Source organism: Trichoderma camerunense (genome assembly GCF_050948025.1).
Source record: "Trichoderma camerunense strain CBS 138272 chromosome Unknown V8C40scaffold_27, whole genome shotgun sequence".
In the NCBI taxonomy this organism is placed as follows: domain Eukaryota; kingdom Fungi; phylum Ascomycota; class Sordariomycetes; order Hypocreales; family Hypocreaceae; genus Trichoderma; species Trichoderma camerunense.
The window spans coordinates 51,347-77,569 of NW_028145343.1; the positions used below are offsets into that span (position 1 = coordinate 51,347).

At 52.2% G+C, this 26,223-nt stretch overlaps 9 protein-coding genes across 9 annotated transcripts; 6 read left to right on the plus strand and 3 right to left on the minus strand.

The window, feature by feature from the left end:
• Positions 1–548: 548 nt before the first annotated feature.
• Positions 549–1,779, plus strand: V8C40DRAFT_129204 (uncharacterized protein). Its single transcript, XM_083211038.1, has 3 exons — positions 549–1,186; positions 1,268–1,554; positions 1,665–1,779. The coding sequence occupies exons 1-2, from the start codon at positions 634–636 to the stop codon at positions 1,357–1,359; spliced, it is 645 nt and encodes a 214-aa protein (XP_083067609.1). The 5' UTR covers positions 549–633; the 3' UTR covers positions 1,360–1,554; positions 1,665–1,779.
• On the plus strand, positions 1,690–3,267 carry V8C40DRAFT_129183 (Got1/Sft2-like family-domain-containing protein). Its single transcript, XM_083211037.1, has 4 exons — positions 1,690–2,076; positions 2,242–2,362; positions 2,613–2,763; positions 2,848–3,267. The coding sequence occupies exons 1-4, from the start codon at positions 1,854–1,856 to the stop codon at positions 2,998–3,000; spliced, it is 648 nt and encodes a 215-aa protein (XP_083067610.1). The 5' UTR covers positions 1,690–1,853; the 3' UTR covers positions 3,001–3,267.
• A 2,930-nt stretch (positions 3,268–6,197) lies between these two features.
• On the plus strand, positions 6,198–8,810 carry V8C40DRAFT_129246 (uncharacterized protein). Its single transcript, XM_083211039.1, has 2 exons — positions 6,198–7,642; positions 7,761–8,810. Exons 1-2 carry the CDS (start codon positions 6,374–6,376, stop codon positions 8,796–8,798), a joined length of 2,307 nt encoding a protein of 768 aa, XP_083067611.1. The 5' UTR covers positions 6,198–6,373; the 3' UTR covers positions 8,799–8,810.
• A 1,141-nt stretch (positions 8,811–9,951) lies between these two features.
• Positions 9,952–11,405, minus strand: V8C40DRAFT_258193 (uncharacterized protein). Its single transcript, XM_083218665.1, has 3 exons — positions 11,043–11,405; positions 10,800–10,943; positions 9,952–10,685 (listed from the first exon to the last, which is right to left on the minus strand). The coding sequence occupies exons 1-3, from the start codon at positions 11,102–11,104 to the stop codon at positions 10,334–10,336; spliced, it is 558 nt and encodes a 185-aa protein (XP_083067612.1). The 5' UTR covers positions 11,105–11,405; the 3' UTR covers positions 9,952–10,333.
• Positions 11,406–12,024: 619 nt separating this feature from the next.
• On the minus strand, positions 12,025–12,912 carry V8C40DRAFT_258194 (uncharacterized protein). Its single transcript, XM_083218666.1, has one exon. The coding sequence runs from the start codon at positions 12,486–12,488 to the stop codon at positions 12,216–12,218; it is 273 nt and encodes a 90-aa protein (XP_083067613.1). The 5' UTR covers positions 12,489–12,912; the 3' UTR covers positions 12,025–12,215.
• V8C40DRAFT_258195 (uncharacterized protein) lies at positions 12,913–16,258 on the plus strand. Its single transcript, XM_083218667.1, has 2 exons — positions 12,913–14,905; positions 15,705–16,258. The coding sequence occupies exons 1-2, from the start codon at positions 13,258–13,260 to the stop codon at positions 15,719–15,721; spliced, it is 1,665 nt and encodes a 554-aa protein (XP_083067614.1). The 5' UTR covers positions 12,913–13,257; the 3' UTR covers positions 15,722–16,258.
• On the minus strand, positions 16,225–19,085 carry V8C40DRAFT_258197 (uncharacterized protein). Its single transcript, XM_083218668.1, has one exon. The coding sequence runs from the start codon at positions 18,938–18,940 to the stop codon at positions 16,889–16,891; it is 2,052 nt and encodes a 683-aa protein (XP_083067615.1). The 5' UTR covers positions 18,941–19,085; the 3' UTR covers positions 16,225–16,888.
• A 164-nt stretch (positions 19,086–19,249) lies between these two features.
• Positions 19,250–21,568, plus strand: V8C40DRAFT_258200 (U4/U6-U5 snRNP complex subunit PRP31). Its single transcript, XM_083218669.1, has 2 exons — positions 19,250–19,701; positions 19,807–21,568. Exons 1-2 carry the CDS (start codon positions 19,393–19,395, stop codon positions 21,301–21,303), a joined length of 1,806 nt encoding a protein of 601 aa, XP_083067616.1. The 5' UTR covers positions 19,250–19,392; the 3' UTR covers positions 21,304–21,568.
• A 2,121-nt stretch (positions 21,569–23,689) lies between these two features.
• On the plus strand, positions 23,690–24,691 carry V8C40DRAFT_258203 (uncharacterized protein). The gene has a single exon (XM_083218670.1). The coding sequence runs from the start codon at positions 24,265–24,267 to the stop codon at positions 24,685–24,687; it is 423 nt and encodes a 140-aa protein (XP_083067617.1). The 5' UTR covers positions 23,690–24,264; the 3' UTR covers positions 24,688–24,691.
• The last annotated feature ends 1,532 nt before the right edge of the window (positions 24,692–26,223 follow it).

Consider the following 26,223-nt stretch of genomic DNA (forward strand, 5'->3'; position numbering starts at 1 on the left):
CTGTCTGTTGTTGTTGTTGCGCTCCAAGTGCTCGTACATGCATACATATATGCAAGTGCTTATACATGTATGTACGTTGGAGATGAACGAAAGCTTGCGAGGTGGCGTTGGTATTTACCTGTCGGTTGGCTGAGGCGGACGAATCGGGCCGTGCGGGCTCTCTTATGTAGGTATGTAAAGGTAGGTATGGGCTGCAGCTGGATGCAAAAGTCCGTCGTCGTGGTGCTTTGTCTGAGAGCAAAGAGATGCAGATCAGAAACAAAAGCAGCTGATGGGATAGCGCGGATGGATGCACGATTGATGCAGAATACGGATCATTCCAAATCTCTCCTCGAGAGCTCGGCAGCAAGGTACCCGGCCTCACGTTTTATAATCGATGCCGGTAGCTAAAAATACCGGATCTCCAGTACGAGAAATCTTTGCTGCCTTTTTCGTCTTCTGACTTGCGCTGAAAAATGGTTGGCTCGTTCTCATCCAGTTACCACACCCACGTTATTACGAAGAGGGAGGGGGGGAGGCAGAGAAACCAGGATGAGCGTGACTCGATTCCGTTAAGACATAAACGCCATCCTCGCTATTAACCTAAGAGGGGCTGCCCATCGCCGGGCGTTATGAACCATCGCAGTGTCTCTCATGGTCATGCGTTCCAAATCTTCCGTGAACCATCTACCGTTCTGGCCACGCGGTCATGTAAGGCACCGGTTCCAGAGGTCAGCCACGGACGCGATGACGATGACGACTCTGGAAGCCCTGCTTCTTCTCCTTTCTCCTATATTCTCTAGGCTCCGCTATATCGTGGCGATGCTACACGCGTTGGTTAAGCTGAAGCTGAAGAGGCAGCTAGGCAGATCAGGTCAGGTCAGGTCAGGCACGGATTGCAATGGGTGTGGTGTACACGGAACACGGAGAACGGAATACGGAGCAACAGCGCTGCAACCAACTCACTTAGACCGTCCATCGGCTCGCCCAACCACACAGACACGATTCGTGTTAACAAAAGTCGGTCAGTTCTGTTTAAAACAGAAACAAAGAGTGCTGGTCCCACGGAATGCTGAATATCTCCCCCACACATTGCCATACTACCTTACCCGCATGCAGTCGCCGTTGCACCAGGACAAGGACCGACTGGAACTGGCGATGACGTTGGTGCGGCTTATCGCTATCGTATCGTCTTATCCTTGCCAAGGTGAGCGGCACTAGCAGCGGCACTCTCACCTTGGGAGGGCCTTTTAGGGCCTTTTTAGAGCTCAAGCTCACTGAACCCCAGCGGTGCTACCACCCCATAATAGCACCGGCCCAGTGCTGCCAATCATGTGGCCCCCTCCAACGACGTATCGATTCTTATCCCACACCCCTTGAATCTGGCCTGAACCTCCACCCGTCAAACATCTCGTTCCCGTTGCCAGATTCCCCATCTTCGACCTCGTCCATCGCTTCGACGTCTCCGACCTGCCCCCCACCAGCCCGTGCCGCCCGTTTTCTTGCCGCCGTCGCCATCTCTCCCGACGCGGCCGTTGCCTCGTGCCCGCCTGTCGCCCGCGATAGTCGAAGCTGGTAGGCTTCCCTCTGCCCCATCCCTCCATCTCGTCCTCGACCTTCTTCTAAGCCACACCCTGCGCTTCTATACATATCTGATCATGCCCCCCGACTGACCATGTCCACAGTGGAGCTAGCAGCTTTCTACGCTCTTAGGGCTGTCATCTATCAATCGCTGACTGCGAGAAGCGACGCCCCTCCTCTTCTCTTCTCCCTTGGCCGTTTCCGTTTTACCTCGAAGCTCTGCCGCGTCGATCGGGTGCTCACCCATAGCTGCTGTCAAGCTTGGCGATTGGATCCTCGACATACCCGTAACCATGGCTTCCAGCAGTTTTCGAGACTCCATCAACTCCCTGGGCTGGAGCCGGCGACAGGAGGCGCCCATCACCACATCTCAGCAGTCATCCGGCCTCCTGTCCTCTCTGCAGAGTTTGAACCCTTTCCAGGATCGCGGGTACACCGTCCTTCCCACCTCAGAAGGTCCAGGAGCACCACTGCCGGCACCCACTCGGCGTGAAGAGGAGGAAGGTTGGTTTGTGCGTGAGTCAACCTGGACATTGTCCCATCGCCTTCATCGCGACCCCTCCCCCTCCCCCCTCCTGCAGACGAAACATGTGCATCTCGCAGCTCTAGCTCGCACCTTGGATGCTGCATGTGATGCAGATGCAACGCCTCGTGGCTGGAAGTAGCTAACATGGAGTGTAGTAAGTCGATGGGACCGCATGCTGGTATTTGCTTTTTGCAATCTGGCTGCCGCTGCCTGCTTCGTCATCTGCTTCACCCTGTTCCCTGTCCTTTCTCTGAGACCACGCAAATTTGTGATTCTGTAAGTCTTCGATGACGTCGTTGCTTCTTCTTGCAGAGCTCTTCGCACACCCTTTTCGTCGCTGCCCTGGCCCCCTTCTTCCCCAACAATCCAGCCTTGACACCTGTCACACCTATCCAGACATGCATGCACGCAATATATGCCTAGCCGGAATTCTCGGTAGACGGTATTGCATCGATTACCTGCATGCGTCTCTACTTGCCGAGACCAAATTACCCATGTAGCTGCACAGCGCTAATCCCCCACTTAGATGGACAGTCGGTTCGGCGCTCTTCCTGGCGTCCTTTGCTGCCATTATGGGGCCAATGAACTACGTCTACCACCTCTTCTCGGCCCCGAGACTCCCATTTACCGCTGCCTACTTTGGCTCCATCGCATTGACGTTGGTGTTCTCTATCAAGGTATGTCAAGGCCCCGTGAGACATGAGGGGGGGGAGAAAGTGCTGCCGCGTAATCAGAAACAAAAGCCTGCTAACATGACGAAGCTTCATAGTACTATCCTCACCCTCTTTGCCGCCCTGGTTCAACTCGCCGCATTGCTTTGGTATCTTGTCAGTTATTTCCCAATGGGTCAAACAGGATTGCGCTTGGCTACTTCATTTGGCGCAAGACAGGCCACTGCATGGCTTTCGGGGTGAGTCTTGGAGTCTTGGACAAGACGGATCAGCAAGCAGAATCTCCCCACTAGTACTCAAGCTTGACACCTGATGATCTTTTGAGTATGGCTTTTTGTTTGTTTTGTAATGTATTGTGGATATATATGTATTATGTGAAGCCTGGAGTTTCGAAGCACTTCGGCTATATCTGGCATCTGGGTTGCAGTCTCGTGTAGCGATAGGAATGAATCCACTCAAAAACATGTCTCTCAGAAGCGTGTCTATCAGTTATTGCCGAAGCTCCCCATCCATCCTTATGCATAATCAACCAGCTACCTTTGCGCGGTGCTAATGCACAATCTCTCCGGATATTAACTAACAGACACGGCACATCTCATCCACGTGCCGGAAACACAAGCATAGACTGGGAAATGCAGAGCGGGCAAGAGGTCACCTGCCATGCCAGGGGTTGTTGACATATATTAATCGGGGAAAGGGACGAGTCTGATTGGCTCTTTTGAAGGTCGAGAGCTCTCTGTGCTCCGTACCACCAACATCTACCTTATGGATGAGCTCATGGTGATCATCATGCTTGGAGCCTGCCAGGTACTAATTCACTAAGGTAGGTACTACCTACTAGTATCTAGTAGTTTTGAATAAAGACGATCCGGAGCAAATCTCATAGAATCTAGAACAAAGGATTTGCACTTTGTTCAAGTGAGCAATAAAACAGCAGAGATTTGCATTGTCACGGGTAACGCTGGTGCGGTATTGCAGGGTACTCCGAAACGCCGTACCTCCGGTATACCCTTGGAGGTTGCGCTACTTTGCGCTGCGCAGCCCATTTCAAGCCACCACAGTCCAAAAGCAAACAATGACAACCGGAGAAGCATTTCCGGTACCCTTTTGGCCGTAAACGCCTAGCAAGCGGGTGATTACTATGTATCGGGTATACGAAATGCTCGGCGCGAAATACGAAAGTGGGAATCAAAAGTGCTCTCCAGTTGCATTTTCTCTGGTTGCTGCTATGTAGTACTCGCAAGGGCGGGCTGGACTGAGACAGAGAGGCCTCGGCAAAGATGACGATGACTCTTACCAGCCAGTAGCACCACAACTGCGGAGTATTTGCGACAGAGTACATTTTCCATGTCACCAACTCTTCTCCTTTGGGTACTACGTGCAAAATCCCGCTACCCTCTGCCGTGGGTTACTCGTACATGAGAGATTTACAAGTAAATACTACTAAACTGAGAGAGCTCCCCTCATCGCCAGTGACACTCGACGCAGGCACAAAAAATGTTGCCCACGGACCCTTTATCGCGGATATCGCTTGTCGATAAGGGCGATAGATGATAATGATAGAGGATAAGTGATAAAGCGCGGCGCGACGCAGCAAGTCACGACAACGCGGCCGATCTCCCGGCACGCAGCCTGCTGATCACGAAGCGAAATGAGAAAAAGCAGGACAAGGCCAGTGATTATGCACGGCCGCAAGGACGAAGCCTCGCAGCCGGGCTGCCAATAGGATGCTCGATAATTATAGCGGCGGATCGCATCCTGACAACGCATTCCGGGGGGCTGAAGTGCCCCAAAATGCTGGCGCCGCACCACAGGATCTCTGCCTTAGGTACAACCTTACGCACCCGACCTTGTTTGCGCATGTACATGGACAAATCAGGGCCGCACACAGGTCGGGTTTGAATGACTCCGCACTAAATGTGCATGTCTCACGCCGCCGCCGGCTCTGCAATTGCTATTCGCTATTCGCTGCCAGGTCTGCTGGAGTTCGTATCCGAACAAAAGCAACGAAGCAGAGCGGCATGGAAACGAAACAAGGGCCATGAACAAGACGGCAAACAGAGCCTTAAACTGCTTACCCGCCACCTACTACTGTACTAAGCTTCTATACTGTAATACCGAGTATCCTATTGAGTATTTATATTTCTCCGGCAGTCCGGTACTTGAAAAAGCCACCGACTCGACTTGAGCAACGCTCGGGCTGCCTCTCTCAAACACCAGACACCGACTCGACCCGACATTCGGCTTACAAGCCATATTCGCGCATTTTCAATCACTCCACCTGCAGCGAACGATTTTCCATTATCCAAGTGTGGGCCGCGGAAGCCCCAGCAGTTGTGCCCTCGGCCGGGCAAATCGAATTGATTGCATCAGCTTCACGAGCAAGGGCTTTTTTTGTCTTTATTTTTACTTTTATTTTTATTATTCAATATTATTCTAAACCCTGGGCTTCCATTTTTTACCCTTCCTCACCATCCCCGTTCTCACAGGCACAAGGCCCTGCAAACCCGCCCTACCAACCTTCTTACCTACTAGTTTGGGACCAGCAGCGCTGTAAGAGCGTGCTTCCATAGGCCCGCTGGGGGCCAACTGCACTCCGTAATCCAGCGCCAATTCGCTCGCTGGGGACCGCTGTAACTAAGCCGCCCAGCCGCTCCGCTTTCAGGACGCTGTCCTGGGCCCCAAAAAACCCGCCAAACCCGCCAAACCCGTCTAGGCGCCCTATCGTCTAGGAAGAGAGGGGAACCAAAAAAAAAAAAAAAAAGTTTTTATTATTCTGGCACACAAAGCAAAAATTATCAACTTGCCTCTTTCGTTTGCCCTTTGTGCCCTCTTCATCTTTTTCACCACCACCTTGACCAGTCAATTCTCAAGAATTGCCACGCCGGCTGGCATTTGTTTGACCGTTTCCTGACAGGCTGCGCTGTGACCTGTCGAGGAGCGCAGCTGGTTTTCCTCCTTCATCTTTTTCCTTCTTCTGCCCTGCATTGCCCGCGTGCCACTGCGCAACAGTTATTTCCTCCTGCACCCCGGTCACCTTCGACCCTCAATCCGGCAGCCTGTTGTCATCTCTCCCTTTGCCTGACCTGGCTGACTTGTTGCTCGGCCTGCTTCTCTGTCCTTCCACCCGTACGTGTACGTGCGACGCCTGGAGGCTCTGAGTGTGCGACAGCCACCGCCTTGAGGCGCCTTTTGCCGACCGGCCGCCTTTGCGTTTTCGACCGGTTAATAGTTTTCGGGCCCCTCCGCCACCTACCGACGTGATCTTGATCCCTTTGCCTGGGCTCGAGAGACGACCGTCCCGCTTTACAGCTACGGATTCTACGCACTCGCTTCTCCTCCCGAGAAGCATTCCAAGAGAAAGAAACCGACTGCCTCTTGGCCCTCTAGCAGGATTTCCGTGTCTGGTGCCTCTTTAGCGTTTTCCAATACGCCAAAGAAATTTCTCTGGAACTTTCCACCTCCAGAGATAACCTTATACGTGCCACTGCGAAGTGCGATTTGAAACCTTGTACCGGGATATCACGCCTTTAGTGTTTATCAAAGACATCAGTTTCGCTGCCGCATCATTTCTTTCTCTTCTTCTTCACCATCCCCTCTTACGGTTCCATCAAAAATGGCAACCGCTTCAGCTTTTTCTTATGCGCAGGCCGCCAAGGGCCAGGGCACCGTGCCATCAAATGCCTTGCCTGAGCAGCCCGCCCAGGACTCCCAGCCACCCGCAGCCGCGCCCAAGTCTACCGCGGATGCCGAAAATGCGACCGAATCCAATGGTGCCGTTCGAAGCGCCGACTCTTCCGCCAACACGGGGAAGCAGGATGCCGTCAGCAATACCGGTTTGGAGGCTGAGACCCGATCAGAGGAAGTCCAGGAGACGCGCCGCGAGCCCGTACGGGATGACGAGTCTGGCAGATTAGATCGCCCCTGGCGACGAGGCGACAAAGGCACGAGGTCTTCGAGTACGACCACGCGATCGGTCGACGAACAAGATTCCAGAAGGCCGCGGAAGTCTAAGAAGTCAAAGGCTGCAGAAAAGCAAGCCAACGAGCAATCAGCAACAGACAAGGACCAGGAGTCTGAAAAAGAGGTTCCCAAAGTCGAACTGTTTGAGGCGCCCATTCCATCTGTCAACATCTGGCGGCAGCGAGCGGAAGCTCAGGCGAAGACTAAGCCATCTCCGGCCGGCTCTGTAGAGCAGTCAACCAATGGCTCACCAAAGCCTGATGTATCCGCCAAGGTGGCCGAGAACGGTGTTCCAGCTGCTGCCCAGCGTGATAGCATACCAAATGGCGTCAAGCCCCCTCGCAAATCGGTCGATGCCCCTCGATCCGAGAGAAATGCTAGCCGTGGTTCAAGAGTAGCGGACAAAGATGCTGGCAGTGTGCCCCCTTCAGTCGCCGATACTACGGCCTGGCCTACTCCAGAGACGGCCATCCAAGAGGACAAGAAGAAGCCCGCCGAGAAGTCTGAGAAGGACGCCTCCGAGGACGGATCCCAGTCAAAGCCGAGACAAAAGGGAAAATGGGTGACTATGGATTACGTGCCGAGCGTCAACTTTGAAACGCAGCTTCCTCAGATGCGTAACTCCAAGCCTCGAGGTGGAGCTAGAAACGCAAATGGCTCAAGGGCTACACCATCCCACGCCAGTGACAAGGGCACCGCGCCCGTCGCCAGCCAGGGCAAGCCCAGTGAGAACACCAACAGCGGTAACAGCAACGGCGGTAACAAGGAGCGCCCTCGTGATGGTGCCAACGGCCCGAACCGCGGTGCGCCAGCGCCTCAAGCTAAGCGTTCATCGACGGACATGTCAAACGCACGTGAGCAAAGGAAAGCCGCGAACCACGCTGGTAGCGAGAAGAACAAGGATGCTACATCAAATTCAACTGTAAGTGATTCCTTGATGAATGCAATTGCAGCTAAGAAGGGGGTGGTGGAAGAGGACACTCCCATACCAACCTCACCGCTATTTTTCTGGAATGATGTGCTAACACTCGTGTTTTAAGGAGCAGGGCCATGCTGTCCGTGAGCGAACGGAGAACCGCAATGATAGACCACGAGGTGCATACCGCGGCCGTGGCGGACATCATCCTGTCAACACGCAGCATCAGCATCAGCACACTGCATCCAGCTTCTCTGCATCGGGCGCCATGGGCGGACGAGCCCAAGGCCCCTACAGCCCACCACCCAGGCAAGGTGGCCATGGTCAGATGTTCATGCCATCTCAAAGGGGTGGCAGAGGCGGCCGCAACAACGGCCAAAACTTCCATCGCATGTCTCTGCCCAATGGATCAGCACGCATTCCTCAGGTTCAAACTCAGTTTGGGCCCTACGAGTATCCCATCACGCCGATGACGGCCATGCCCTTCCAGCCTCAGCCCTACTGGGACAACATGCTGGTGCCAGTACTGAAGAGCCAGGTTGAGTACTACTTCTCCATCGAGAACTTGTGCAAGGACGTATATCTCCGCGCGCGAATGGATTCGCAAGGTTTTGTGCCCTTGCACTTCATTGCCTCCTTCAAGCGTGTGCGAGAGCTGTCTGCCGATATCGCCATGGTCCGTGCTGTTTGCGAGATCTCTACCGAACTCGATCTCGCTGTTGGTGAAGATGACATCGAACGCGTGCGACGAAGCCAGGCGTGGGAAAGCTTTGTGTTGCCTCTTGAGGACCGGGATGAGTTTGCTCGAAACCACGGACCCGCCCACCTCACTTTCAAGAACAGACCCTCGCAAATGCCACCCCAGTTTAACGGAGTGCCTGTACCATACGGCATGGCATCACCCCCTGCGTATGCAGCACATGCTGAAGTCCCGTTTCAGCAGCTGCCCGAGGATGCTTTCATCGGCCAGGGAGTCAACGGTCTAGCAAACGGCCATGTCAACGGCGTCAGTCAGCTGTCAGCAGATGTGCCCGACTTTGCTCCCTCAGGTGCTCTCGACGGCCTGGCCAAGACTAACGGCCCAGTTGCCGTGAATGGACATGCCGAGAAGCCCGTTGACAGCACGCTGCCTAACGGTGTACACAACGAGCAATCGGTGTAGGGGAATCTTTGATCCTTAGCTGGTCATGCAGCAGCGGTACTGACTCCTGGCCATTTGGGGGGTTCTCTCTCGTCTGTGGTGTCTGGGCGAATAGCCTTAAAGGCCCTTCCTGCATATCTGTTTCTTGTGGTTTGGCCGGACAGCTCAGAAAGCTTGTCATGGCAATTCCTTGGCCGGTTCAAGTGAAAACGCATTTTAACCTTTTCATTTTTCTTTCGTCACAGTTCTGCCTAGCTATTCTTGGCTAAGGCTCGGCAAGGGAAACGGCAAAACAAAAAGCGTTGCAACAAACTGTGAATTATTTAAGGATTTTTGGTTTTGTAAGATTCATTTCTTTGCCCTTTGATTGTCTACCTATGCGCAGATGAAGGCGGCAGACGACGGAGACGGGGCGTTTCGCTACTCTAGGAGGGCACAACCAAAAAAGGGGGAGAAAGATACCCCTGGAGATTTGTGTTTTATTTTGGGTCCGGAACCTGTAACGCAGCAAAAGCGTTTGGCACTCTGGTTTGGGATTTCCTTTCTGAAAAAAAGAACGAAGAAAAAAAAGAATGACAAAATGGGAAAGACATAGGAGAAGAGGAAAAGGGAAAAAAAAGTTTGAGAGTAGGAAATAGAGCCAGTGCTCGAGGGCGCTGGCATTGGAGACCTTGTGTTAATATGGAGGTCTTTTCCTCTTGGCTGGGCAACCATGATTACTCTGACACGGTTTTCGGTAGAGAGTGGATGAGATTTCACACACACTTCTGGGGCTCAGGAGACCGATATTATTCACGGCAGGACTTGGATTGGAAAGGCATACCTAGTCTTGCAACCTGTTGGGATCTCGGAAGGCTTTATGAAAAAGGGCTGTTCCTGTTTTCACACTCCTGAGCATTAGTTCAAGTTTGCTCCAGCTACCATGCTATTGATGAGAAACGCAAAGGGCTTCCGTTACGATCTTTTTTATTATTATTATCATTTTTGCTAGACAAATGACGGGATGGGCTGCCCAAAGAAAAAAAAAGTGAGGAAAATACGAGAGATTGAAAAAGCAAAATGATGGGCGAACGACCCAAGGGCATTTAAATGGGATGCGAAATTGGCAAAAATGGTTGCACAATGAGATTTTTTGATCTTTTTTTTTTTTTCTTCTAAACTTCAATTTCTTGAGTCCGTATTTTCGGAGGGTTGTTTTCAGGGCTGGATTGCCTATGGCATTTGATGCGAGACAGCGTAGTACGATGTTGCTGCAAAACTGTTCAATTTGTACGATAGGATTCAAGAATAATACCGAAAAAAAAGTCAGTCATCGGGTCTGAGGATAAACAGACTCTCCTCTCTATTGGTTTATGAAAAAAACAACTGGTTGCCTGCGTCTAGATACAAAGCATTTAGGTCGTCTTGGTCTTAGTGTAATAGGAGGGTTTATCCTCTCCTGGTTCTCTTATTTCTCCTTTTTGTCTCTGTTTAGAGCTGACTCCGTGTCTGTCTTTGGGGAAGATGAATAAGAGGTTGCAGAAATGAGTTGTGTTAACTGGTGATACCATGTGTGCTCATAATGCCATTGCGAGCCCTACAATGGCGATGAGGCCGACAGCAGCGTTGGCAAAGGCTGTTGGCACTGAGGCCGGATTAGAGGTAGATGATGTTGTGGTGCGAGTTCCTGTTATTGTGGTGAGGGAGGGAGAACTTGATGAGGCGGCTCGTTTCTCTGCGTGGTTTGCCAGTGCTGTTGATGTAGATGATGGGAATGCTGCAGAAGAGGCGAATGCCGTAGAAGAAGCGAATGATGAGGAAGAAGCGAATGATGCGGAAGAGGGAGATGAATGCAATATGGATGAAGTGGATGTTATGAATGATATAGAGTCGATATCTTCAAAAGGAATAGTGGTGGCCTCGACGATTCTGGTAGTTATGGTTAGAATGGGATCCAATAGAAGATAAGGGATATCAAAGACACATGTCTTCTTCAATGTTGACGTGGCGGTAAATAATAAAAGGAGAGGAACAGTAGCTTACGGTGATGAACTCAAGGTACTTTCAACATCATCAAAATCTGACTCGCTCGGTGTGAGAATAACGAGTGGTCTCGGAGTATGCAGGGCAGGATCATCAGCGAATGCTGTAGGCTGGACGGGCCTTGAGAAGTGCCGAGTCGCAGTTCTGCAAAAGGAACCCATATTTCGTTAGTTGATGCTCACTGAAGCTTTTGGTTTTACACATTGTCATAGCAGAATTGATCCAGGTACTAAGATGACCTACATTGAGTGATGCGCCAAGGCGAGAGAGCTTGTGGCGAGGACAATGGCGACGAAATGATGCATGGCTTTGAAGGATTTGCTGTACCTGATATTTCTGATACCATAGGGTTATCAAGGTAGTTGAGTTACAGATTCGGTCATCTGCAAAGCAAATGAAGAAGAAAAAAGAGGAGGAGTATGGAAATGATGGTAAATTTTGTCGAGTTATTTTGTCGAGTTCAAGCACCGATAAAGCGTGTATGATTGGAATGTAGACAGTTGCCCAGGCCGAGCCTCGTCACATACGTCGTCACATAGCGGGCGGGCAGCTTGTACTTTTTTCTTCTTTTTCTCTCTCTTCCGGCCCCATTTAATTATGCAGTTCTCACTTCTTACGTGAGTAAAGTAATCAGGGTAAGGTTCTTTATATCTCTTAGATAAAAAGCGATACCAGAGTAGTATTCGGCTGCTGGACTTGTGGGATGTTGTTGTTACAAAGGTATGGCAGTGCTACGATAAGGTGCAAGTGGCGCTAGGCTGGAAAGGGGATATGGATATGGCCTTGTAAAAGCGGTTGCCCTGGTTGTATTTACATACGGGGAGAACGAGTGCAGAGCCATTAGGTAAGGTTGTAATGCTCTTTTTTCTACGTCGATTCTAATGGTTGTAAATATTACAAGACCTGGTAGCGATGACTCAATAGGTGGCCTTAGATACCTAGTAGATAATGCGATGGAAAATCCCCATCTTTCGCATGGCGTATATTGTTGGGGGCATTTCACTTTCCTGTGCGCGAGAGGCATGACATCATTTTCTGAAGAGGCCACCCCGCCATAAAGTGGCTTGAGCGACAGCCTTTGTTTCGACCAATAAATCCCGTCACGAGCCACATCCAGCGAATGAGGTCAAGTCACGGGTGGCTGGCGTGTGTGGCTAACGAGTCGAAAAGGCGGGTGAGGCCTCGGGAGAGAAGCGGGGTCGAAGTACTACCTAGTAGGCAATTGAGCAGAACAATAGGGAGAAGAAACATGGAAGAGAGATGGATTTTCATGCCCAAAGAGGCGCTCAGGTTCGGGCTCAGGCTCGATGTGGCGCTGGGGCTTGTGCTAGGCGGCGGGTGGCCATGGGTTCTCCCGCGAGGTTGTTGAGGCGGCATGGCAAAGGAGATACAGACTTCACATAGACTTGAAAAACATCAGGCGATATAATAGGTGTGCTTGTGGAGGGCAGCTGTGGTGAGATAGTGCTTGTCAGTCACCCGGTGTCCAAGACGGGCATGAGGCGACTCAGCTGGCTCTGGTTCAGTCGACCGACCGAAGCTTGACCAGACGCAGAGGTGTCTAGCAGGCCTAGAAGCGCTCCCTCTCTGCTTGGCTGCTGAGGCTGAACATGAACACCACAAGGGCGAGTGGGAAGACATCGGAGCGCCCGAGTCTGTGTGTGTGCATGTGTGTGTGTTGGGAGACATGATGCGTGAGTTTGGTCTTTGACAGCACGAATATTGAGCAGCTAGTTGCTGCGTACTAAGGTTAGTAGGTCAAGTAACCCTTTTGCCCTTCAAGGTTGCTGAATATCGCCTCAACCGTTACGACCACAAGAATCTCAACCAACTGAACCATGAGGCGCAGCTGAGCCACAGCCTTCTTCTGTCTGTGCATGGCATCAGTGCATTACTCTAGGTACATACGGTACGGTGAAAGCCTGCAGTTCAGCAATTATGCCGCTCAGACCGCCTTGCCCTATCAAATCGCCAGCCTGAGCGCAAGGCAAAAACAAAAGCAGGGCAACAGCAGGGGTGCGCCTACCCCCGGTCATCTTCATGTGTCGCCATTACGTCTTGCCCCGCTGCTTCATGCAGGCGCTGCGGCCAAGTCCCTCCTTCCAAGGCCCCCAATTCGACAATATCTTTTGGTCCTGCCTCTCGCAAATCTTGCAGCCGAAGTTTCTTTTTACTTCTTCAAACCTCTTCCAGCTGTTAGTTGCCTTTACGAGTATATCTGCCGCAACACCAGCATCAACCCGCCAGATTCCAACAGAAACATCGACAGAAGCGCATATCAGCTGACTCTTGCACCAAAGTAAAGCAACAAATACAAGGGCTAGATCGGCAGTTGCTCGTCCGCAGTTTTGTGCGGCATATTATAAAAGCCAGCTACCCCGCCAGCGCACTTAGACGCTTCACCTCTACGAACCAACCACCACAGGACGACACAAGGCAGAATCAACTCTTCTTTCAAATGGCGAGCCACAGTGGGCAGGACTACGAATATTCCCGTCGCTACTTGCGAGGGGACGTTATAGATGAACGCGATCCCCGCTATTTTGACAACTATGGAGAAGTCAACGTTCGGAACCGCGACCTCGTTCCTCGCGCAGACCCTCGCGACAGCAGCCTCTCTGTAGAGGAAGTTCGTCGTGATTTCCCGCCACCCAGTGGACGAGACTATGTTCAAACTCACGATGTGCGCCGTGCTCGTTCTGCAGAGCCCGGTTACTACCAGGAGGATTACGAATATCGCCGCACTTATGGATCGCGGCTTGACGCCCGGGAGAGTGACCGCCACTCCAGGTATGCTGGGAGCAGCCATGGAGGCGATGATCGCGACAGAAAGCCCAAGCACACCAAGACCTTGTCGAAGCAAGAGAAGCTCATTGCTGCTGTTGCCGGCGCTGCCCTCCTCGTGGGCGGCAAGGAACTCTATGACCGCCATGAAGCCAAGAAGGAGGGAAATGGCACTCCAGTGCAGCGCAATGCACTCTCGTCGGCCGCGCTCGCGGGCTTTGGCGCACTCGCTGCCTATGGAGGTGCTGAATTCTACAGCAAGCAACAAGCAAGGAAGGATCAAAAGGCAGCCTACATCCTCCAGCGTGGCCGGGACGGCCGCATTGATGACTACTACGAGTCAGATGGTGAGAGTGATACCAAGGAGAAGAAGGGTCACAAGAACTTTCTTGAGAGTGCAATCGCCGCTACCGGTCTTGGAGCCGCAGTCAAGTCTCTCACTGGCCTAGGTGACGACAAGCACTCTGACACTCGGAGCCGCGGTGGTAGCCCTAGCTCACGCAGCATCCGCAGCGGTCGCTCCCGCTCGAGCTCCAGAAGCGGCAGAGGTGCCAGCAAAGTCCAAAAGGCCGCCATCGCCTCGCTTCTTGCCGGAGCCACCGAGGCTTTCCGGGTCGCCAAGGAGCCCGGCGGCTGGAGAGGAGAAAAGACCAAAAGAATTCTCACTGCTGCTGCCGGTGCCGCCACTGTGGATGCCGCCCACGGCGCGGACCACGGAAAGCTGGGTCTCGCCGAGTCAGTCATCGGAGGTCTGGTGGGCAACCGCTTGATCAACGGCTCCAGGAACGATATCGAAGAGGACCGTCGCACGGGCAGAAGCCGCTCCCGATCTCGTGCACGATCAAAGGACGGCCATGGAGGCGTCGGCCTCGCAGCACTTGCAACGGCCGGATTGGGTGCCCTCGGCGCTAAGAAGGCCTTTGATCGATCGCGATCCCGTGGACGCGACAGGAGCTTTTCCAGAAGCCCTTCGCGAGATCGGGATCGTCACCGCAGCCGAAGCCGCAGCGTTGTGGACAAGGCACGAGATGGTCTTGCCAAGTTAGGCTTCGGCAGCGGTGCTCTCGTTGCTGCCGATGACCGTCGCCGACGCGATTATGACGACGACTATGACGACCGGAGCTCACGCCACTCCGGCGGTCGACGAGATGATGATCACGTATACGATGATCCCAGATACCGCCGCCGTGGAGGCCGTGGAGAGTCCCGTGACCGAGACCGTTCTCGATCTCGGGACCAGTCCCGCAGGAGGGGTGGGTATGGATCTGAGTCTGATTTAGGGGACTCATCCGAGGATGAGAGAAGGGCCAAGAAAATGAGAGGTAAGCAAGTTATAACTACAGGTCTTGCGACCATTGCCACAGTTCACGCAGCACATGGAGTCTACAAAAGCATGGAGAAGAGGAAGGCACGGAAAGAAGCAGTCAAGGAAGGCCTTCTCTCTTCACAAGAAGCCAAGAAGCTCAGGGCCAAGGCTATCATGCAAGACGCAGCTTCGGTCGGTATTGCCGCCATTGGTATCAAGGGCGCACTATCCGAGCTCAAAGAAGCTAGAGACATGACCCACGAGTGCAGAGAGTGGAGGAACGAAAAAGAGCGCCGTCGTGAGAGGCGAGCAGAGAGGCGCCAGAAGCTTGGAGAAAGAAAGCGATCCTCAAGTTGGTCAACTCCATCGCGGCCAAGAAACGACGGATACTATGGAGACAATGAGGATGTATACGCCCTCGACCGCAGATACACTGCGGTCTCTCAACTCCAACCGCCTCTCAGGCGAGATAGCCGTTGAGCCACCACCACTAAGGAGTCTGAGCGCCAACCAACAACATTCCTCATATGGCAGACTTTCATTCCATTCCTACATTTCAGAGTCTACAGGCTCACCCCATCACTCAAACCATTCGTACACGACTTGCATGGTATATTTGCGGAAAGACTACATTCATTCTAATATTGGCATTGGTAACCCACCTTCCAATCAGAGATCGTGGAACCTTTGAAATGAAACTTCATGTGCTGCGTGCTGCTATATAGATTGAGCTTCGAGCTTAGCAAAATTGTTTTCTTCAATACTTTTGCATCTATATTAAGAACAACTGACTAATGATGATTGATTTGCTACAGATCACCGGCGCTACTGAGTGCTTGTTCATTCCGGAGAATAAGGAATGCACCCGAGAGGATGGAATCATGGCCATTGCGGAGAATCAGCATGCTCGAGCACGGCCACAACTCGATCGATTGGCGAGAGTAGCCAGTTATTTCTCGGAATCAAGGCCGGATCTGGCGTTTTGCATGGATGGCTACACGTTTCCATGCAGGCCAACACGAGAAAGGCGCGGGCTTGACAAATTCTTGGATAACGGCCATGCTAGGTAACGTGGCACATCCCAGAATCTCGATGAAGCAGGAAGGGATATGCAGTAGCAGCGGCAAAGACGGCCCAGGGCGGGCGATGCAGAGGAAGGGTAGATCTACGATGATTGGAACGATCGGGCTGCAAAACAGGTTGAGGGACGAAATTTTGGATGGCTTACATTGATTTCCTTGCATGTGTGGGGGCCTGGCAAGCTGGACTCCGATTTACGAATTATGATGACTGATATTAATGAGTGCTTTTATGTTTTTTATATATAATGGAAAGGTAGAGGACAAAAAAAAAACTGTGTGATCATGCATGGCATCAAGTAAATTCATCATTTTGCATATATGGACTAAGACATTATCCTTTTGGGGCCTTTGATCACTCCAATCAAAAATAGAAAAACTACGCAATCTTTCTTTCCGCTCCCAACTCCAGCATTCAGGATTCCCCAAGTCTATGACATCATGACTTGTGTAAGCGGCATCCAACTGCATCAAGATCTCGGACACGTCTTTTTTTGCTCCTCCCCTTGTTTAGTCTGAAACGTCACAGTGCGGCGGCCCGACCACCCCCACTGCTTGCATGGGAGCATGCGACGTGAAATAGTGGTGACGTCGTTGTGCGTCCCCCCTGGAGCGAATGGATTTTGATATCGTGATGTTTGAGGCGGGTTGCATGTACATATGCGTATGTATGTACGAGTATGTATGTGTGTGGTATGTGAGTGGCCCCCTCTCCCATGTGTCTCATTGTTGACCTCTTGTGAGGCGTATGCAGCATGTATGTGAAATCACATTGGTTGGTAGAGTGAGGAGGAAGGGAGGGGGAGTGAAATTAGACAAGACAGAGATATGTATCGGAGTTATTAGACGGGGATATTTTGTATTCTGCCTCCAAAAAGAAACAGTGTAAATACAGCGACAGAAGGAATCGCGCACAGCCCTCACGAAGCGCCGGACAAGTCGCCGCCTGTCTGCTTCCACTTCTGCGCCATGGCCATAATGTTGGACAAGTTCTTGGCCTGCTGGTCGTCCGCTGGGAAGACGTAGTCAAAGTACTCCTCGTAGACGTCCTCGTTGTCGCCGCCGCTCTCGTCCTGGACTCTTCTCCGGCGCTTGACCCTGCGCGGCATCTGCTTCTGCACGGCCTCCACGTCTGCGTCGGAGCCGTGCGTGCGCTCAAAGGACAGCCAGGCGTTAAGCAGGCTGACGCGCTCCTCCTTGAGGTCCTTGTCGCGCATGCTCTTGTGGGCGCGCTCAAAGACCTTGCGGGCGCGAGCCTTTGCCTCGTCGCTGACGGGCTGCTCCTCCAGTTCCTCGTCGGCCTCGTCGTCTTCGGGGATGTTGATTTCGAAGTGGGCGTAGCTGATCCAGACCTTGACGTGGTCCGTCTTCTCGAGGAGTCGCTCGTACAGGTCGCGCGTCCGTTCGTACTCGCCCTCTTCTTCTTCAAAGTCGATGTAGGCCTTCCACAGCAGCTCTGGCATGTCCAGCTGGGGCTGGCTGACGGCCAGTTCGAAGATGGCCCTCGCACGATCGAGGTCGTCCAGGCCGCGTTCCAGCTCGGCAAACTTGATCCACGTCTGGCAGTTTGTCGAGTTGTACTGAACGTGCTTCTCGTATAGCTTCCGGCAGCGCACGAATTCAAACAGCTTCCGCTCTAGATCGACGTAGCCGTCGAACAGCTTGTCCTTGGGGCACATGCCGATCGCACGCCCCAGCAGCTTCCGAGCAGCCCCCAGATCGCCCTGTCGAACCTCGAACTGCGCCGCAAGCAACCAAATTTTGGCAAATGTAAATTTGGTATGGGGTATCAGGTTTAGGCAGGTTGTGTAAATTTGGCGGGCGCGCTCAACGTCTTGGCCCTCGAGCTCCTCCCATACCGCGTAAAATATCCACAGGTAAATGTATCGGCGCCAGTGTCGCTTCTCCTGAGTTGGGGGCACTTGGGCAATCGCTCGCTCGTAGACATCCCGGACACGGTCTGCATCTCTGGATGCCTCCTCCAGGCCGGCGTAGTCGAACCACGCATCGTAGTTTTTAGGGTTCTCGCGCACCTGCTCTTCGTAAAACACCCGTCTCTTTGAGAGGACCACATCCTCTACGCCGTCCTGGTCGCCAAATTGCTTTTCGAATGTTGTATATGCCGAGTGCAGCAGCCTTGATTTTGATCGGGGCAGGCGATCAAGGGCGTATTTGTAGATGGCTCTCGCCCGCTCATATTCCTTGAGCTTGGATTCAAACCTAGCATAGGCAATGAATAGCTTCTCGTCGACAAAGTCATCGCCTAGAGTCTCAACCGCGGTTCCAAAGACTTCACGAACCAGATCGCTCGTCCCGTACTCTTCCTCAAATTTGGCCCATTTGATCCAGTTTCGGGGCTCAGGGTGAACCATGGTAAAGGTCTGGAAGATCTCGCGTGCCCGGTCAAACTCGCCATATCGCTTTTCCAGTTTGATGTACGCACTCCATGCCGCTTCGTTTGGTCGCCATTGCATCCACCTGTCAAAAACCTGTCGCGTTCCGGGGATGTTGCCCAGCATCTCCTCCATGTAAACGTATTTGTACCACATCTTGTCGACTCGGGGCAGCCGCGTGACTGCGCGGTCCAGCAGATTTCGGGCATGGTTGATGTTTCTCGACTTCATCTCGGCCTCGATGTACCGCGTCCACACCTGGACATCGTTGGGATGGACATCGAGACAGCGCTCGAAGACGGATCGAGCGCGGGCAAACTCTTTCTGCTCCAGCTCCCACTGCGCGTACTGCAGCCAGTTGCTGAGCTTGACGCGATTCCGCCTGACATAGTCCTCAAACTCCTTTCGCTTCCGGCCCTGGTACTCGTGAAGCTCTTCGAGATCGGCGAATCGCTGCGTCGGTGCCTGAATCTGAACCTCCTGTCGGTCGACGGCCTCACGAAGAAGCTGCTCGGCACTGATCTGGATGGGAGCAGCCGCCTTGTTTTTGACCTTTGGGGGGCCACGCGACGACTCCATTGTGCCGGATAGCTTGTGCGATGCTTGATAAAGGCAATTGTGTAGAAATCAAATCTGTGATTCGCCTCGATTAGCTGGATCGAGCTCTTCCGGCAGCCAGGGATTGCCTAGAGAGCCTCAAGCAACTGACGAGGCTTTGAAATTTGGGAGAGGCGGAACAGACAGACGTGCTTGGAGTGGGTACAAAGTACTTAGCGGCGCCTTATCGCCACGATAAGCGATTGATTTGGTGTGATGGCGCACGGACCACATAAACTTGCCTACTGCTGCCTCCGTAGTTTCTCAGCCTCGCAGCTTCATTCAAAACAGAAAAAAAGAAGCCTAAAAGCAATTTGTAATCCTGCAAGTTGCACATCACCCGATCGAAACAATCATTCTCTCTTACTCTTTTCTATTTCACAAGATACAGCCGCGACTAGAGAGATAGACTTGTTCGCCAGCCAGCCGCCGCCATGTCGACAGTCGCCGACGATCTGCTCAACGACTTTGGAAGCTCAGGAGACGAGGCAGATGAGCTGGACAACGAAGGCCTCGTACTCACAGAAAAGCCGGAGAAGGCAGCAAATGGCGATCGCGATGCCATGGATGTGGATGATGACGACGACAACGAAGAGGCCTCAGAAGATGAAGGCGCGGGCGCATTGAACGACATGGAGGATGCGGAAGCGACCAAGGCCAAGGTCGAGAAGATGCAGCTGGGTGCCGTCAAAGACGTCCGCAGCGTGGCCAGTCTGATGCAGACGCTGGAACCTATCCTCGAGGTTAGTAGATCCCTCCCCTTTGCCCCAAAACCTCTTTGGATGGCTTGTTTACATCGTTTTTCGAGATGAGCAATTAGCCCTGACGTGTTGGCTCGACTCCTACAGAAAATCACATATTACCAGTCGCAACCGACGGCGCAGCAAACCAGCGTTGGCAACATCGAAGATCACCCCGAGTATCACCTGTTGACGCAGTCCAACAGCCTATCAACCATGATAGATGGCGAAGTCGCGCTTGTGCACAAGTTCATTCGCGATCATTACTCGACTCGTTTCCCCGAACTAGAACGCCTCGTTACGACTCCGTTGGAATATGCCAAGGTGGTAGCCATCATTGGAAACGGTCCCATGGACTCTGAGAACATCAAGGTGCTCCAGACTTCGACAGACAATCCTCTTGGCGTCGGACTAAAGGCGGTCCTCGACGGACCCTCACTCATGATTGTTACGGTGGAAGCCACCACCTCGAAAGGACATGAAATGGTGGCCGAGGAGCTACAACGAGTACGACAGGCTTGCGAAATGATGATTGCCCTGCACAGAGCGAAGCAGACTCTCACAGAATACGTGCAATCACGAATGAACATTTTCGCACCCAACTTGACGATCCTCATCGGCTCACTCACGGCTGCACAACTTCTCAATGCTGCTGGGGGTCTGACGGGTTTGTCCAAGACACCAGCCTGCAATATTCCCTCCTGGGGCTCCAAGAAACGACAGGCCGGCCTGGCGACCAACATTGGAATCCGTCAGCAAGGCTATCTCTACAACTCTGAGATTATCCGGGGTATTCCTAATGATTTGAAGAAGCAAGCTATGAGAATCGTGGCAGCCAAGCTCGTCTTGGCTGCCCGAGTCGATCGTATCCACTCCAGCGCCGACGGCTCAACAGGAGAGCAACTGAAATCTGCCTGTCTGGAAAGGCTGGAGAAGCTTACCGAGCCCCCGCCCAACAAAGGACAGCGAGCGCTTCCCGTTCCGGATGACAAGCCCGCCCGAAAGCGAGGTGGTCGTCGGGCCAGAAAGGCCAAGGAGGCGCTAGCCATGACGGAGCTGCGCAAGGCCCAAAACCGCATGGCATTTGGCAAGGAGGAGAAGGAAGTCGGCTACGGCACGGGCGAAGGCACGGTGGGCATGGGCATGATTGGCCAGTCCAACGACGGACGTATTCGCGGCATGCAGGTCGATCAGCGCACGCGGGCCAAACTTGGCGTCAAGAACAAAGGCTGGGGCGGCGCCAGCACACTGGGCGGAGGCACGGCATCATCCATCGGAGGCTTTGGCATGGCTCCCGGCATGGATCTCCGCGGAAAGGGGCTCCGGACATCGGGCGTGGGAAGCACCGTCGGCTCTGCGACCGGTACCCAATCATCACTGGCTTTCACTCCCGTCCAGGGCCTAGAGCTGGTCGATCCCAAGGTGCGCGCCGAACTCAGCCGAAAACGCAAAGCAGAAGAAGACAAGTGGTTCAAGGGCGGCAGCTTCACGCAGGTCGGCAACGGCGGAGGTGGTGGCTTCAAAGTCCCGGACCTGCCGGCGTCGAAGCGGGTCGACACCGGAGCTTCAAAGATGGGCCCGCCTCCGGTGCCGAACCGAAAATGAGGACCTACCCGGTAGGGAAAGGGGGATTCAGATGCTTTGAACTTTTTTTTTATCCTGTCTACTTTGATAATTTCGCTGCGTATTGATGGTTATTCACCACGGTATTGGAAGGTGGTGCTGTTTTATCTAGGCGTTTAAACTACCAAGGCTTGCTCAAAGAATGTGTGTGTATATAGAAATACTACTAAATGCCATCCTCTAAACGGAATGGCAAATGCAGATTGATTGAAGTACACCAAAAGACGCATCTCTGCTCCTCCTTGCCTATAAAGTCCAAGTCGTAGAATATTAGAACATTCTTCTCACGCCAATCTTTCTCCTCAGCTAGGCGGCGATCAATGTCGTGCCAAAACGATGATCAAAAAAGATGTACATGCACGATTTCAATCGAAATCAGATTCCCATGTGGCTGACACGCCCTTCCTTATTCGATGCCCGATTAATGCTCGAACTGGCTTTTAGGGAAGAGCTACAACTTTTACGATTACATACGAAAGTTAGGCTAAACGGCTTGAGCAGGTATAAAGCTGCCAGGGACGAGGATCCCGTTCTTTTTCGTTTTTGTTTTTGTGAAATGTGACAAACGGACGGGATGCGATTATTGATGGAAAAGGGAAGGGGGGGCGTGTGTGATCTGACGATGATGTGCGCTGTGATGGGCATGTTAGGTTACATTTGGGTTTTGGGTGATTTGCGAGAGATGGACAGGATTTACGTGTTCGTACAGATATGTACATATCACAGATGACAGATGACAGGTGTCGTTCAGTCACAAAAAGTTAAAAATCGAAAAAAGGCTGCCTGTCACATCGTAATGTGATACCGAGAATCAGAAAAAAAAAAGGAAAAATCGATGAAAAGTGGATGTGATGTCGTAGAGTCACAGGGTTGTAGAAACTGTCTGTGGCTGTTTCATCATGGGAACAAATGTATCTCCATGTACCAGGAAAGAAAGAAAGACAAAAAGGAAAATACGACGTTGCGAGCTGGACCAGGTTGTTGTATCATTCCTCATCCAGCCCCCCATGTGCTGGAATTTTTGTCCTTGTCCTGCATGTTGCGTGGCCATGTGTACGTATGTACAACGCAATGCGCGCAGTTTGGAATGGAGGCAACAATATCGAAAAAGAAAAAAAGGGTGCCAAAGGTGCTTCATTCGTATGTACATACAGCAGGGAAATCCAGCAAGCAGATGTGCTCTATGCGGATACGAAATGGAAAATCCTCCGTAAGAGGGGGTGTGTGGTGTGTGACTACTCGTACTTTTTTTTTCTTCCCAGTCACAAGGGGCTACTGGGAAATCACAGATCTCGATGAGTAAAGACAGGGCCGGAGATCAATGTCCCTTAGGCAACGAGTCGAATTTTTCATGGGTACAGCTGCTCCCCTTTTCTCTTACCTTGTAGGAACAAGTACAAGTGAAGTATTGAGTGCCAAGTAACATGATGCGCGGGACGGGATTCTATAGTGAGACTTTGTGATCTGGCCCTGTTGAGTGTCTTTTATTGGAATAGGGCAATACCAGCTACCGCACTGGCGGCGCCGGGAAGATGCACGTCAACTGCCAGGGGCCCAAACATCGTGACTAACGGAGAGTTGGTGTTGTTGGCTGTGCAGTGTGTTTTACACAAGCCACACTTGAAGTTCTAGCTGAAATAACAGCCGAGAACAAGGGGAAATAGTAAGGGGTAGGAAAACCAGGAATAAAAATGGCAAAAAAATTAAAAGAAATAAAAAGGAGGACGCTCAATGCGCAGTATCAATAGGCCTAGGAGAGACAAATCTCCTTGCTAGCCAGTTAAAAGCTCTTCATCAAATTCGCACAAGAACCCACGGGACATAATCCAGCAGTTGATGCCCAAAAGTGGAATGCCATAAAACTGGAGCATCTCGATCTCCCGATTCACAGCATCCGTCACGATTCCTCATCATGAAAAGGATTTGAGCCGCAAGACCAGGGAATGCAACAGAAACATGGTCCCAGCGCAGAATCATTGTTGAGGCCCCCTTGAACAAGCCACCTACCGAGCATCGTAAATGCTGCCACCTGTGGCTGCGAGAAGTACCAAAGAAGCAAAGATCAACAAAGAGTCTTCATAGTCGCACGCCGCTTGGGAGAAGAGGGACCATCAAGCAAAAAGCAAAGCAAAGGTACACGCCTTGTCCACAATATTGCATGCAGCAGCAGCGTTTTGGAGTAGTACGGAATACGGAGTACTCCGAGGCTACTTTGTTGCTTTTCCAAGGTCATGACATCCTTGGATCCCTTAAAGACATGGGCATGCAATGCAAGCACGTCCAAATTCTAAACTTGACATTGCGCCAGTGGCAAAAGGACCCCGACAAAGTCCCAATCACAGCGACGACGATTATAGTCTTGAGCGACTTTTTTTTTTTTTTTTTTTTTTTTTTTTTGGTCCCTTAAAAAAAAACAGGATACCGTGGGAAAGAGAAAAAAACGCAGCAGCCATCGATCGATTTCTTGAAAATGTCCATTGGGGAAAGGGGGTGTAGGGGAGAAAATCACTTGTCTTATCCAGCCAGAGAAAGATGGTGCTGTCGATCACAGACAGGGTTGACGTCGAGTTGACAGGAGATGGGCTTGCAGCTTGGTCGTCACTCGGTATGCTCGTACATCATGGCCAATGGTCGACGCGCCAGTCTGTTGGGGTCGCAAAACTGGCACTACAGCTTGCGCATGGCGCATCGTATCTGCTGCAGCGAAGCGAAAAGTTTCAATGTCTCTTCGCCGCTCGTATCAAACAACGTTTGCGTCGGGCATATCTCATCTCGTAGCTTTTGAGGGCTGACACAGTCGCATGCGGCCAACAAGCGGCTCCGTCGTGTCTTGCCCCCGTCCAGCTGGTCCTTGTCTTGTATCGTACCTGTGGCATTCGCTAGCTAGCCCGGCCCTCGTACAAGTCATGTCTTGTCTGGTGCTGTGCTCCGTACTGTACTCGTATGTACAGTACCACCACATCCCAGCATCCCAGCCTGGTCAAGCTTTTTCCTCATGGCCATGTGGGGTCAGGCGGAGTCCCAGGGCTTGGGTCTGGGGAGACGGTCGAGCGGCTTTCTTCTCGCATGGCCGCCCGGATTCAACGATCCCTCCGCAAAAGTCGAGATCCTCGGTGCCATGTGCGTGGAGAGCAAACGGGGGACTTCAGCGATCGACAGAGCCTGCTGGTTAGTCAAGACGTCATCAGCAAAGGGGTTCACTTGTGTTTTTTTCTTTTTCTTTTTCTTCGTCTGTTCCCTCGCTGGCATCCCCTTGTAGCTGTGGCTGCTGCCCCCGTGGCCTCCGAGACTTTTTCTTCTCGTCAAATTCTCTTTTTGCCTGCTATCCATGTGCCTGACAAGCCTGAACTCTGCGGGCGGAGCTAAACCGCTGTTGACGCGCGGGGAATGCATCAGTAGAGCGCCGTGATTTGTTTATCCAAAAGCTAAAGCTTGTAGTACTCGTAAGAAATGGCAGAGGCGGCCCCGTCAGCAACGCAAAGGCCCTAATGCACGAAAAGGCTAACCCGGCCCGGGGATTGAAAGGGGATAAACAGAGGGCGGCCATTCGCTACCATTTGTTCGTTGGGATGCCTCTTCCCTCTTCACACGAGCTCGGGGGCTGGAGAGGGAGGGCACGAGAGTTTGGAGGCGCATCCGAGAGGGCCCAGCTCAGGGCCTACTGTACAGTAGCCAACTAACCACAAGATGCCGAGCGCAGACAAATCGCTGCTCCGAGTTTCGAGCCATTCTAGAAAGGGCGAATACGCAGCGAACTGCTTGGTTCTGGACCTGCATTTGTGCTTGGCCATGCAGAATTTTGCTGAGGTGGACAAAAGGTAAAACAGCGTCTAACCGAGCCGAAAGCTGTGCTTGATGCCCTGATGCTGTGGTCCATGAGCTCAACTGTGATGCGCTGGATAGTACCGTACTGTACCTACATCAATGTCTGGTACGTGTACTCGTAGTCCCTGTAACTACAGTAGAGGCACTCGTTTGGCGATGCAGCCACAGGCTAGCCCCGGGCTGGCAATGATCGCCTTTGGCTCTCTTATCTTCCCCCTCTCTTTTACACGTACTCGTACCTTTCGCCGGGCTCCCTTTGCTCGTCATTGTATTGCTTGTTTCTCGCTGGATGTCTCCTTGTGTTTGGGTTATATTAGCCACTGGTGATTATTGCAGCATCTCGCCTCTTCATTTCTTGATTTCCGCTTTCCGCGCAATGACGGCGCGATACTTTGTTGTTGCGCAAAAACAAGAATTGTCAGCATCTTGTATGCGCTCAATATCTTGTAAGCCTCCCTTGGGCTAAGGCACTAGGTTAGGAACTGTAGCTGTGTGTGTGTTGCTTCTCCAACTGCGGAAACTCGGGACTTGTTCTCTGGCTTCTGGCTCCCCTGCCTTGCCCTGGGATGGATGCCAAAAGTATCGCCGCTCCAAACTCCACCCCCTCATCAGCCACACTCGCCCAAAAGCCGGCTTTGTAAGAACCACAAAGCAAACAACAAGCTCCGAAACAACAAGAAGAAACAAACCCCAATCGTGCTATCCAGGTGTCGCGCTTTAGCTTTTTGCCTGGCAGCTGTACTCCGTACTGTCAATAGTAAACAACATGACGCTAATTTGTTGCTTCCTGTACGTGGCATCCGCGCCACTGGCCTCTATCCCTTGGTAAAACGGCTATTCTATGCCGGCTGGTTGCAGATTGCTTCGGTCACCATTCTCTCATTGCCGTCTCTCTCGCCTTCTCGTGATATAATCTCAACCTTGTCTCAGACAACCCTCCGTGGCCTATCCTGGCTCCGGAACAGTGGTTAACGCTTGCTTGGTGCAAAGCCCGGTGCGAGCCTCCGGTGCAAGCCACTGGACATAAACCTTACGCTGCTGGACCCGGAGACGTCCTTCCACATCAGTAAATGAGGC